This window comes from Sciurus vulgaris (assembly GCF_902686455.1).
Source record: "Sciurus vulgaris genome assembly, chromosome: 16".
NCBI classification, from domain to species: domain Eukaryota; kingdom Metazoa; phylum Chordata; class Mammalia; order Rodentia; family Sciuridae; genus Sciurus; species Sciurus vulgaris.
Window position 1 is genome coordinate 17,930,707 of NC_136477.1, and position 13,030 is coordinate 17,943,736.

Here is a 13,030-nt window from a genome sequence, read left to right on the forward strand (position 1 = left end):
CAACATCAGGACACGTTACCTTTTTGATTTTTCGGTATTCCTGCAGAATCTGCCCACGAGTGGTCTAGAGGGAGAACAGAAAACCAGTCATGTTGGCATCTGGAGGAAACTTAGATGGAGTAGCCCCTCTCCCCAGGAACCAGTCTCCCTACAGCGCCGGAGAGCATTAGCCACATGGAGGGTGTGCCCTGCGGGAGCTGGGGACAGCCTCAGGAGGGATGGAACGATGGCCAGCTGGGTTTGTCCACAGTGCCAGAAGCAAAGGGGGATGCTGTTAGTAACCATGTGGGACTGTAGGAGTGTGCAGGTCCTAGGCCCTCAGAGATCAGCATCGTTCCTCCTGTCCTCTGGAGACCAGACGGACCTTGGGCAAGGAATGTAAACCTTGACCCTTATCCAGGGCCTGAAGGTGGCAGGCGGGGACCATCAGTGACGGAGTGCAGGGACTGATGGAGACTGTCACTTAGCCGCACTCCAGTCAGGGTCCTGACCCTTCCCATAGGCCCATCCAGGCACTTCCTGGTGAATCCTGCTGAGTGCATTGAGCAAGAAGCCCCAGGGTCCCTCATCCCTCACGGCCCTCAGGGTCACATCACCAGCCTGTCTTCAGCAAGAATCCTGTTGGGTTGGTTTGGCCAGAATCCGCCCCACGTGCCCCCAGGTTTCCTCTTGGCCATTTTCCACCCTCTGACGCCAGGCTTCCTGGCTGTCAGCCCCCACCTGCCTGAGCCCACCTCCCCAACAAGCCTGCATGACTCCCACCTGCCAAGGTGACCCTGTCCCTTCACCTCATTCTGCTCTAACAAGTGGCACTGAGTGGTTCTTCTCTTCCTGTGGCAGGGCTGGAGCCCAGGGCCCTCACACTAGGTAGTGCCCCGCCACCAAGCCACACCCAGCCAGTAACTTTTTTTCCCTTAAAGAGATGCTCTTGCTGCCCAGGGAGGTGCCCAAGGGACAGGGACTCTTGGTCTGGAAGCTACAGTGCCCTGCAGTGCCCTCTGAAGTCACAGCAGTGGTGACAGGCTCTGGGCAGGGGTGGGTCTGTAGTCTTGCTCATGACGTGGGGCTAAGAGCCCTGCGTCCTGGCTTTTGAGAAAAGTGGGCCCTGGGTGCCTCCTGTATGTGGGGACCCACGCGCCTCAGCCCATCTCACCCTCGCCACTACAGAGGCACTGACCAAGTGGGCTGCCTGTGAGGATGCCTGTGACAGAGCCCCAGGGGTGGGCTGATCACCCTCTGGCCCTGGCGCCGGCCCCGTGCGGGGTGCTCTTGGCACCAGGGGGTGCAGGGCCTCTGTGCCCTGGCTCCAGAGCAGAGGCTCGGCGGGGACCCGAGGCTGGTGGGCGGCTCTACCTCATACTCCTCGGAGCCCTGGGACAGCTGCCGGAGCTGGGCGTCGAGCTGCGTGAACCGCCGCGTGATCTGCTCGATGCGGGCATGCAGGTCGCGGTACTCGCTGTACTCGGCATTGAAGTCATTTTTGTAGCTCTGGCGCTGCTCGGAGGAGGAGATGGCTGCATATTTTCTAAGGAGAAGAGAGAAAAGGGCCCTCAGGGCACAGGCTACTGAGTTGAGCCATGAATGGCCACTGCCAACTGGCCACAAGGGGACTTCCCTGGCTACGCGGGAGCCTGGCCTAGAAGAGCTGTGCTTTCTGGAATTTACGAAAACAAACTTGGAGCCAGGCAAGTGCTGGGGCCACTGGCCAGAGAAGTGAGGTGCCACCACAGGTACTCACAGCAAGTAGTCTGGCGTCTCTGATGTGGAGGTGGGCACGCTGGCACTGCTGCAGGTCCCGTTGAGACCTGTAAGAGTGAAGGTGCACCTGAGCGTCCGCAGGAAGCACGCTGCTGAGCAGGCTAGGCTGGGCGGACCGTGCTATGGAGGCCGCGGCCGCGGGTGGGAGCCAGGACGGGAGGGGAGGGCACCACCTGTCACAGCAGGCCAGGGCCACACACAGCACGAGCACCCTGACGTTGCCTCTGGGCCCTTTGCAGCAGGCAGAGGCCAGGCCAGGCGGACTGCATCACTGCCCCATCCAGGGCTGGGCAGCACAGACCTCTGCGGCTTCCGCTGACGGCAGGCTAAAGATCACTGAGCCGAAACAAATGGTCCCTGCCCAACCTGGGTCCTGGATGTCCTAGTTTCTGGCCACACAGGACAAGGCTGGATGCAGTCGGGGCTGCTGGCTCTGGCCTGAGGCTACAGCCGCCATCCTGCTCCTCCCACCAGATGTGGGGCAAGGTCAGGCTGGAGGAGCAGGGGCCACACTGTGTGGCTGTCCTGTGGTAGAGCGCGGGGATGTGGCACTGGCAACATGTGGTCCTTCAGGCAGAAGGGACCTAGTCAAGGCCACAAAGACCACACCCAGACCTGGCCACCAACCCACTGCCCTGGTCATATCACACAACACCCAAGGCCGCTGGAGACCAGGGAGGGGAGGGAGAGAAGTGGGCGCCCTCAGCCCACCCCACATGCCCGGGACTAGGACAAGGCACGTCTCTCGGGCCTTCTCTCTCCCAGAACACTTTCCCTTCCCAACACTTGTCACTTTATGGTGCAGCAGTGGAAAAGCTAAGGTGCCTCTCTGCCTGGCAGAGCGGACACGTCCCGTGACCTTACAGGGACCCACGCCCTATTTATATAATGTGGATGTGGGTCAGACAAGAGGCACGTGGGTGTCTGCCCGGACAAACAGTTCCCCAGGCGAAGGTCCCAGGTGCAGCTGAGACACCCACCGCCTGAAGGATGCGTCTGTGGCTTGCGCCCTTGGCTACCCACCAGGTGGGGATGCAACGGGCTGCTGGGCACGCTCCTGGGCAGGCTCGTCCTCAGCATGTGTACTCACAGCCCTCTGAAGTGTCCCCTCGAGGACTGCCACCAATGGACAGAACAGTCCCCCAGGGCTCTAAGCTAACATCCCCAGCTGGGGCCGTGCGTGGCCATCCACGCACGCCCAACCTTAGCCCCCGGGGCATGTGCTGGACAGCCCCTGCCGACTCTGGCCAGGCTGAGGGGTGAGGTCAGCAAGGCCTCCCTGGGCTTCCTGGAGTGGGGACTGCTGTGTGCTGGGCCCTGCTGGCACCTCCTCATTTAACCCTCTGAAGATTTTCACCCAGTGGGATGACAAACAGGGAAACCAAGGCCCAGGGCCAGCTTGACCCAGGGCCAGTGGGACCTTGAAGTCTGGCCTTACCAAGTCTTGTGGCCCCTGCCTGCTCAGGCCCTGCTGCGGCCGGCCGAGCTTCCTTGCCAGGGAGCTTCTCTGGGAACACGGCCCAGCGGCTTCTCTCCCCATCTCTCCACCTGGTGGGATTGACCCTGCACAGGGACCCATGTCCAGATGGGGAGACAGCCCACCCTGCACCACGCTGTCCTTTCCAATTTTGATCTTTCACAGTGCTGGGGATGAAGGGAGGCCACGCCGGGCAGCGCTCCTCGCCCCGTGCCTGACTCCAAACCCCGAGGCGACCACCCCAGGCCCTGAGACCAGCTGCCCAGAGGGCGCCTCTCAGCCTGACCCACACACTGCAGGCCACACGCCAGCTGCACGGGCTCCTACTTTTCTGTCCCTGGCAGAGGCAGGGGTGATGTAGCCTTTCTGGGGGGTGGTGGGACACCTCATGAAAGCCATAGTCCCAGGGACCTGCACTTGGGCTCGTGCCTGGAGAAACCACGCTAAAGTAGCAACAGGCAGCAGAGCTCAGGCTGCTCCCAGTGCTGGGGAGCAAGGTGGGGGCTTTGCTGTCACTACTGCAGGAGGTCCCACCCGTGGGGCTGCTAGCATCCAAGGAGGCAGCAATAAGGTGCCTGCTCAGCTCAGGTGCCCATGACTGTGACCTCAGGCACCTACCACCAGCCCTGCCTCTCTGGAGAGCACCATGCTGGTCCACGTCACCCCTCAGTGGCCCACACTGACTCCCCATCACAAAATTTCCTCTGTTGGGCTGGGTGTGGCCCAGTGCCAGAGCCCCTGCCCAGCACACAAGGCCCGGGATGTGGGAGGAAGGGTCCCCTTGCTGAGAACCCCCATTTCCAGCTTTTCTTGGAGCTTCCCAGTCCTGCCAAGACCCTGTCCCGGTCTTCTGATCCTTCCCACACATGCCCAAACCCAACTCCTCAGCCGGTCACACAAGGTGACCGTGGCCCAGGTCTCCCAAGGTCTCCCTGGGTGGAGCTGGCTCCCCGTCCCTCCATTTCCTTCCCTGGGCCCCAGCAGCCCCCTGCTGCCTCTTAGCATCCAGAGTCCTCTCTCCTCTCCATGGGGTTACCCCCTTGCACACAGCACACAGGGAAGGGCAAGCAGCACCAGGCCTCAGCCACGGTGCTCCCCAGACACACAGCAGAGGGACAGTCAGAACAGTTGCCAGAACACAGGGGGCCAGAGGCTGCAGGGCCTGGCAGGCAGTGTGACCTCCCTCAGGCCCCAGCATACTGAATCATCATCTTCTTCTTTTAATACTTTTCTTTCAGATGAATACAATACCTCTATTTATTTTTATGTGGTGCTGAAAATCAGACCCAGTGCCTCACACATGCTAGGCGAGTGCTCTACCACTGAGCCACAGCCCCTGCCCCCTGAATCCTCTTGACACCCCGTGAAAGTGGGGACGGGTGGGGGCACCTACCTGGGGCGTCAGGCGGGGCTCTGTGGGTAGGAGGAGCGTGATCTGGTGACTGGGCCCGGTGCCTGTCCTCGGCCGCCCTCTCCTTGTCTTTGTGCTTCTTGGACTTCTTCTTGGGCTTGCTGCGGGCAGGGCTGTCATGGGGCCTATCGGGCTGGGTGTAGTCCGTCAGCAGGGGAATACTGAGGTGAGTGGCAGGGCTGGGGGCAGTTGCCTCCCCGTGCTTACTGTCCTGGCCACTGTGGCCCAGGTCATTGCTAACATCGGTCAGGGGGTCGTGGGCCCGTGGGGGCTCCAGTCGCAGAGGGAGGTGGGCACTGGAGCTGAGGGTGTCTGCGCTGGTCGGTGGCCCCGGGGTGGGCAGCAGGGCCTCACGGCCATTGGGCACACCCAGTTTCCCATTGAGGGCAGGCTGGGCTCTCTGGGCAAAGTGTGATATCCTGGGTTTCTTGTTGGCCAGGGGGTCGATGAAATCAGGTGGCTGTGGCCGTTTCTACAAAGAAATGGAGATGATTTCAGAGGGGAGCTGGGGAGCCTCCAGGCAGCACCAGGTCCCTGGGAAACCCAGTGCCTGCCTGTTAGGCATCCTCTGGCCACAGGGGGCACCCAGACCCCGAGTCAGGACTCGGAGCTTGTGGCAGGGTGGGTTCAGTCCAGCACATGCAGCACATGTAGGGCGCCCGCCCCAGAGCCACATGCAGGGGAAGGGCAGCTGGGGCCAAGACTGGACCCTGCCCCAGCCTGCAGAAGTGCTTTGAAGTGTCACTATGCTGGGCAGATTTCCAAGTCACAGGAGCCAGGAGACTGATGAAGACAGGGTCCCCCAAAATTTGGCTTCCAGGCACAGCTTGCCCCTCAGTCACTGGAGTGACAAGGGGGCACCCTGGGGAATCAGTAGCTCCGAGGGGGTGCACAGCCTCATCTCCCCAGACCCGCAGCCACGGAAGACGAAGACACCCTCCAAGCAAAGGAGCCTGACAGTGGCAGGTGGACAGGACACCAGGATGGGCCCTCTGGCTCACAGGGGAGACCCACGGCGGAGTGGCCCCAAGTGCCCACCCCTTCTCACTTCCACACTGGGCGGGCGCTGCTGCTACCTGAGGTGGCGAGGCGGAGCTCCCGTGCTCGCCCGGGGGGCTGGCGGCCCCCGGCTCTGCGGGCAGGCTGCCTGCGCTCTGCGGCTGGCACAGCTTCCTGCAAGGAGAAGCAGGGGTGGGTCAGGGTCCGCGGCAGCGCTGGATGGGACGACCCTTGGCCAGGAAGCTGGGAGAAGACGCCTCCCGAAACCATTCCGAAAACCAGAGCCCGGCCGAGTGCAGCGGGAACGGTGGGAGCCCGGGCGCCGGCAGGGAGCAGCTGGAGGGCACCTGGACCAGTCGGCACAGGAGGTCTGTGCACGTCCTCCAAGGCGTCACGTGGTGAAGCTGAGGCCCCACTGGGAGGTAAGAGGAGGCCTCTGGGGAGCGATTAAGGTTAGATAAGGTCATCGAGACGGAGCCCCCATAATTGAGTCCTGGTGGAGATGGAAGAGACCAGAAAACAGACACTAACATACACACACCCTTTTCTCAGCACGTGACAACCTGCACCACTGCAGGACCCTGCCAGCAAAATGCTATCACTACATGCAGGCCCTCTGTCTCCAGAACCATGAGTTAAAATTAACCTCCTCTCTTTATAAAGTTACCCAGCCTGAGGCGTTTTGTTATGGTAATGCAAAACAGTCTCAGACAGTGTCCAGTACCCAGAGGAGGGCTAGTTGACTGGCTGCTCATTTACATGGAGACTAGGGGCACATAAAACTGACCTGGCACTTAGGGTACAAGCTGAGTCTTGCTGGGGACTCCAATGTTCATAGCAGCATTACTCATCACTGGCAAAAGGTGAAAACAACCCAAATGCCCGTCAACAGATGACAGGATCAACAGAGTGTGGTCCAGTCACAGTGGAACATCACTCAGCTGTAAAGAGGAATGAAGCGCTGACAGGCTACACCATGGACGAACCTTGAAAGCATGAGGCTGAGTGACAAAAGCCACACACAAAAGGCCAGACAGTGTGTGATTCCACTGACATGGAATGTTCTCAACAGGCGAACCCACAGGGACAGGAAACACATTAGTGGCTGAAGAGAGGTGTGTGGAGAGAGGCTGGGGACTGCTGATGGGCTGGTTTTGGTTTGGGGGGTGAGGAGAATGGTTCTGGAACAGCAGCAGTGGCTGCACAAGGTTGGAATGTGCTGAATGTTCCCTGACGTTGTTCACTTTAAACAGGCGACTTGTGTTACATAAACGCATCTCAATAAAGCTGTTACTTCTTTTTACTCTCCTCAGGGAGAGAAGATTAGACATAACCTCACTTTCATGAAACAAGAACATAATGCTACAAAACAGCAATCAGGAAAAGACTCTCAGAAACTAGGAGTTATGGCAGGACGACAGCGGGATGGAAGCTGAAGAAATCTCCCAAAAGTGTGAGAGAGAGAGAAGTGAGAACAAGGAAGACCAGGGCAAGATGGCCCCCCAGTGGCAGGATTAGAGAAAGCAGGAGGGAAAACTACCAGGCACTGGCGTCCTTTCTGGGCCACACAGAGGACTGAAGTAACAGGTGAGTTTTCAAGCTGTGAGCGCCATGGTGCCACCCTAGGCACCTGCCTGGTACACTCGTGACCACATGGACGGGTGAGAAAGGGCTGGGTCAGGAGGCCTCTGACCAAAGGCCAGCTCTTCAACATGGAGGGAAAGTGCATTTGGCTCTGAAAGTCAAGTCTTGGCCAACTGCTGCCGCTGCCGCTGGGGTATGAAGCGGGGCGGGAGGACCTCCAGAGCCCTTTCCTCAGAGAGCAGTCCCAGGAGTGCTGTTCCCTCGGCCCCAGGGAGGAGCAAGAGGCAGCTGCAGGCCCAGGGATGGAGGCCGAGGTGAGAAAGGAGCATCTCGGCCTGGGGGTGAGGCCCCCAGCACACATGGGGTTCTGGTGGAGTCGGGTTCCTGAGGGGACGTGAAGGACTTCTGACCCACTCACAGGGAGAAGAGGTGAGTAGATAAACAAAGAGCTCAGAGTTGATGGACCGAGAAGAGGGCACAGACAAACCAACAGTGCAGCTGTGACAAGGCACAGGGCTCTGCTGTGGGCCTTCTGCAGGGAGGCTGGTCCCCCCCACTCTGCCTGCTTGGCGACCTGCATCGGGCTGGCCTTCCCTGTAACAAAGGAAACACTCCAAGGTCCTGTCTTCCCTTCCTGTTCTAAGTGAGGCCTTGCTTTCAAAAACTGCTATCTTGGAGCTGGGTTGTGGCTCAGTGGCAGAGCACTTGCCTAGCAGGTGTGAGGCCCTGGGTTCAATTCTCAGCACCACATGAAAAATTAAGTAAAGATATTGTGTCCGTTTACAGCTAGAAATATGCCAAAAAACTACAACTGCTCTCTGCAGGGCCTTCTTTGGGCAGGGGCAACCTCAACATGAAAAAGAAGCCATGCAGATGTGCACGCACAGGCATTGGGACGCTGATCCCACTCTTCTTCCCATACCCCGGCAGACAAGATCCCCAAGCCCCTAGCAAGAGCTGATTGCCCATGGGCTCCGCGGAGCAGCAGCTCACCAGAGGGAACAATCTCAGATGGAGGTGAGCAGGGGTGGCTGGGGCAGGCACGCAAGGAAGCTTCTGCCCAGCTGCCCTGTGGATGTGGCCAGAGACTGTTTCCCACTGACCCACACAGCAGCTCCCCTGCCTGGGCTGGGGCAAACCAGCAGGCACAGAGCCACTGGGGTCTAAGCACACTGGACACACAGAGAGGGCTCCAGGGGAAGGACAGGCAGGGGCAGACTGGGTGCAGCCTTATACTTCCACACACTAGGTGAACGTCTCTGACGGTCCTCTGCCCAGTGTGTGGCAGGTGGAAACAGCTGGAGGAAGGAGGGCACAGTGCTGCTGGGAGGTTAGCTGGAGTAGTAGAGGACCTCCCAGGGGAGACACTGGGCTCCAGTCAGCACGCTCACCCAGGACCAGCAAGCTCCAGGCAGGGTGCTCAGCACGGGCGAGCAGGTGAAGCACCAACGCTGCCCCCTGGAGGGCACTGGAGTGACCCCCAACCTCCCTCTGCTTTCTAGACAGGAAAACGTAGAAAAGCCACAACAAACTCACAAATAGCTCCTGGTCCCAGAGCAATCACTTAAGGACTGATTAGCCACCAGCCTGCTCTGAGCGCAGGAGCGCTGTGCAGGGAAGCACCAGCAGCCCGCCTCCTTGGCCCGATCCCCAGGGCCCACTGCCCTGACCCTGGGGCCCAATCAGTTGGAGAGGGGATGTGTTTAATTAAGGTTGCTTAATCACAACTGCAGGGAGGGCTCTTTGCCTCATTCTCTCAGCCTTGGGTTCCCGAGAGGTTCAGCAGTGGCCTCTGGGGACACTGGCTGTGAAAGGAAGCCGGCTGGGAAGTGGGGGACAGCCACAGCTGGCTGGGCTCACTGAGGCCTTTGGTTTAAGGGTTCCTTGGCTGGAGCCAGGTGACTCACACCCTCCACCTCGGGCACTGGCCCTCCCCTACCGACCAGTGGGAGACCACAGGGACTGGGGGCAGTGGGAGGACAGTCAGGAGGGCTTCCAGGACTTCCAGCTTGGGCCACCTGACCTTTGGGGTAGTGGAAAGTCACCCGCATCTTTGGGATGTGCTCAGGGGAGGGGACGGAGGACGCATTACCGGACAAGCATTCGCTTCAGCAGCTGCTGGTCCCCCTCGGAGTAGCCAGGCCAGTCCTTCTGCACGTCCTTGTACATGCAGTCCCTCAGCGTGCACGTGCCGTCCTTGGCATTCACATTGGCCACCTGCAGCACAGAGCCACCGTCACCTTGCAGGAAGCCTGAGAGACAGGCTCTGCGGAAAACATCTGATGGAGGAAGTGTGCAGGGACAGACAGAGCCAGACAGAGGAGGGGAGCAGGTGGCCCACTCCTGCCGTGCCACCCCCAGAGCTTTGGGGTGCACAGGGACAAGGGTGGTCAGGGCGTGAGTCCAGATCCACGTCTCAGACACTGGGAGCCAGACTGGCTCCAAAACAGAAGCACCGCCATCTACACTCCTGAGACTTCCGAGACCATCACCAGCCCCCACCACCGTCCCTTTCAGACTGGCTCCCAGAGCAGAGGCAGAAGGCTAAGCCCACCTGCCCACAGCCTTCTGCCCTACAGTCGCCGTTTCCTGTGCTATGGTGGCGTCCCACAAGGGCTCCGAATCCCAGTGCTTCCATGGGCAAGTGCTCTGGGCTCCAGGGGCAGCAGCTCAGGTGGCTGTCCTCTCAAAAGGCCGGGGATTCGGCGCTTTTATGGGCTCCAGGGAGTGTCTCCGTAGGCTGCGGGCTGAGGGCAGCACTTGACCACAGCTCCCCAGCACCTGTGGCTGGGGCGGGGCCTGCCTGCCAGGCAGCGGGCTCTGGCTTGTCCACAGCAGGGTCGCAGAGGCCCGTCCTCCCTACCCTGCCTCATGCTGAACTTCAGAACACCCCGATGCCCCAGTCTTTCACAGATGTTGCCCTCAGTTCCATGTAAGGAGCGGGAACTAGGTGGATGGCAGCCATACCAACACCCTCCGAGACCACTCTGAGTCCCACTGGCCTCGGGCTGCACCAGAGACAATGGACGTGGTGAAAGTGGAAATGCATTCTGAAATCCAGCTGCCATGTCACCGCCCAGCATCGTGCATGCCTTCTGCTATGGCAGGCACCAACCTGTTCCCAGCTGCAGGGGCCCTGGGTGAGCTGATGGATGAGACCGTGGACATCCTGCTGCCAGGATGGGACACACCTCCCAGCAGGCTCCCAGGCAGAATACCCACTTCCCCTCAGGCCTGGCTGATGGCTGGAAGCCAGCACAAGAGCCGCTCGCTTCCCAGCGCCTGGAAGCCAGGGTGGGTGTCTGCGTGAGCACTGGTGAGAGGGACGGGGGTGGTTTGTTTGCGGTGCTTGTGGTGGAGGCCAGGGCTCTACCACTGGGCTCCACCCCCATTCCTTTTTGAAATTTTAATTTTGAGACAGGGTCTTCCTAAGTTGCTCAGGCTGGCCTCCCGCATCAGCCGCCCAAGTCCCTGGGAAGATGGTGAGCACCAGGCTCCTGCTCAGCGTGCTCCTGCCAGCACCACCTTCCCCCGGCTCCCTCGCCTTCTCTGAGAGAGGTGTGTGGTGGCACTCCTGTCAGGTGAAGTCTGAGGGTCCCGGGTACACAGGCTCACGGTCGGCGAGTGGCAGCGAGCTATCCACACGGCCATCTGCCTGCTGAGCCTGAGCGCTATGCTGCAAGTCCCCAGGCTCCAGATCTACAATCCCGGCAAGAGCAGATGTGGCTGTGACTTCCTGGACTTGCTGCTGCCCATTAGTCAACACCACAGGAGGGACGCCCCACGATTAAGTGTGTTCTAACCGGGAGGGCTCTTCCCAGACAGCCCCACAAGACACCACTGTGGAAGCCACTGTGGTGCGTGGCACTGGAATGGGCTGGGCATGCGGCCCGGTCCCCACCTGCTGGAGCAGGCCATCCAGCGAGTCCTTGTCTGCCTGTGCCAGGCCATCCTTCTGCAGCCTCAGCAGCAGCTCAGCCTTCCGGTAGGGCCTCAGGGCCAGAAGGTGCAGCACCCGGTCACGGAAAGGCCTCTGGGACACCCCGCTGGTCCCGCTCACACCGCTCTTCCTGATGGCGCTTGCCAGGTTGATGGGAGTGGCCCGCTTCCGGGAAGGCACTGCATCTGTCGCCCCCGGGGCTGGCTTCCGAAAGTGAACCTTCTTGCCTGCAACAAGAGCCTGGGCATTAGGGAGCGGGGGTGGCCACGGGGGACACCTTGTGCTCACACAGAGACTAGGGCAGACAGCGGCCTGAGCCCCACACCAAGCCAAGGTTGAGCACTGGACGTCCAAGAGTGCAGCGCCACCTGCGCCAACCAGTCAGTCACCTCAGGGGCCCTGCCTTAGAAGTGGGAGATGAAGCACACAGCAGGGCGCTTGGGGCCTCAACTAACTGTGTCACGGTGACCTGAGTCCAGGAAACCAGACACGGACCACTCTGGAGGTGGAGGCATCGAATGGGGGTCCCTGAACTAGAGATAGGGGCCCCTGGGGCCTGGACTTCGCAGTCTATACCAGCCCTGCAGCTCTGCCTTTTTTTTTTAATAAGCAGGAATAGGTGTCAGGGCCACTTCAGACAGCTGCTGTACAGACTCGAGTGCGTGCAGGTCCCCAGCTATGGGCCCCAGTAAGTGTCCTCTAGCAAGCATGGCTGTGCTTGGGACCCTGGGGATGTGGGTGTGCCCTCATTCCCAGAGGCAACAGGGACATAGCAGGGTCCAGCATGCCACAATTCTGCATGACCTCCAATCAGAAGCCAACACAGCCTTGGTCTCCTGAGGAAGGCACCTGGCCAAGTAAGCTGAGCAGCACAGCTTGAGGACTTCAGCCACGAAGCTCTTTAGGGGCCCTCCTTCTCCTTGATACTGGGCATTGAATCCACTGACCCACATCCCAGTCCTTTTTAGGTTTTTTTTTTTTGTGTGTGTGTGGTGGGGAGGTGGGTACTAGGGATTGACCTCAAGGGCACTTGACCACTAAGCCACATCCCCAGCCCTATTTTATATTTTATTTAGAGACAGGGCCTCACTGAGCTGCTGAGGCTGCCTGTGAACTCAGGATCCTCCTGCCTCAGCCACCTGAGCTGCTGGGATCACAGGCACGTGCCACTGCACCAGGCCCTTTGTAGTTTTTGTTTTGAGATAGGGTATCGCTAAGTTGCCAGGTTTGCCTCAAACTCGTGATCCTCCTGCCTCAGCCTCCTGAGTTGCCAGGATTACAGGTGTGCAACATCGTGCCTGGCAAGAGGACTTCCTTTTCAGCGTATCCCTCAGACTCTGATTTGTCACAGTAACACAGAAAGAAGTATTTTAGGATCCCCAGGGCCAGCAGCTCACACCTCTGGGGTCCATTCACTGAGGTCCTGAGAGCAGGAATGGCCTCTGTCCCCACAGGCTGAGTGGTTGGACACCAAGACACTCTGGGCCGGAGGCAGGACATACACGTTTACATCTTAACAAAGAGTGTTTTCATGAGAATGTCAACTGCTCCAGAACCATCACTGTGCCCAGTGTGGTATGATGAGAAAATTTTTAACCAACTTTTTAGCCAAAGGACCCATAAACTAATGAACGTGTGTGGACATTCATATCTCCATCTCCGAAGCAAAAGCAGGGGGCGAAGCGTCCTGAGAGACACGCCAGGCAGCTCAGAGCCCAGTGCCTGCTGCCGGGGGCGGCCTGAGGTTTCTGGCCACAGAGCAGCTCCACCCTGGCCCAGCACTGGCCAGGAGGACCAGCTCCCACACTGACACCTGAGGCTGCATCCAGAGTTTTCTTTGGGGAGGAGGACAGAGGTGAAA

The 13,030-nt window shown here is 59.6% G+C and overlaps 1 protein-coding gene across 1 annotated transcript in view; it reads right to left on the bottom strand.

The window, feature by feature from the left end:
• Nucleotides 1–13,030, bottom strand: part of ELL (elongation factor for RNA polymerase II) — a 66,827-nt gene that overhangs the window by 2,239 nt on the left and 51,558 nt on the right. The window contains exons 5-11 of the mRNA XM_079115002.1: nt 11,131–11,396; nt 9,322–9,446; nt 5,723–5,819; nt 4,629–5,118; nt 1,739–1,805; nt 1,354–1,525; nt 20–64 (exon numbers count right to left, since the gene is read on the bottom strand). Coding sequence (XP_078971128.1) covers nt 20–64; nt 1,354–1,525; nt 1,739–1,805; nt 4,629–5,118; nt 5,723–5,819; nt 9,322–9,446; nt 11,131–11,396 — 1,262 coding nt within the window. The remainder of the gene's footprint in view (nt 1–19; nt 65–1,353; nt 1,526–1,738; nt 1,806–4,628; nt 5,119–5,722; nt 5,820–9,321; nt 9,447–11,130; nt 11,397–13,030) is intronic.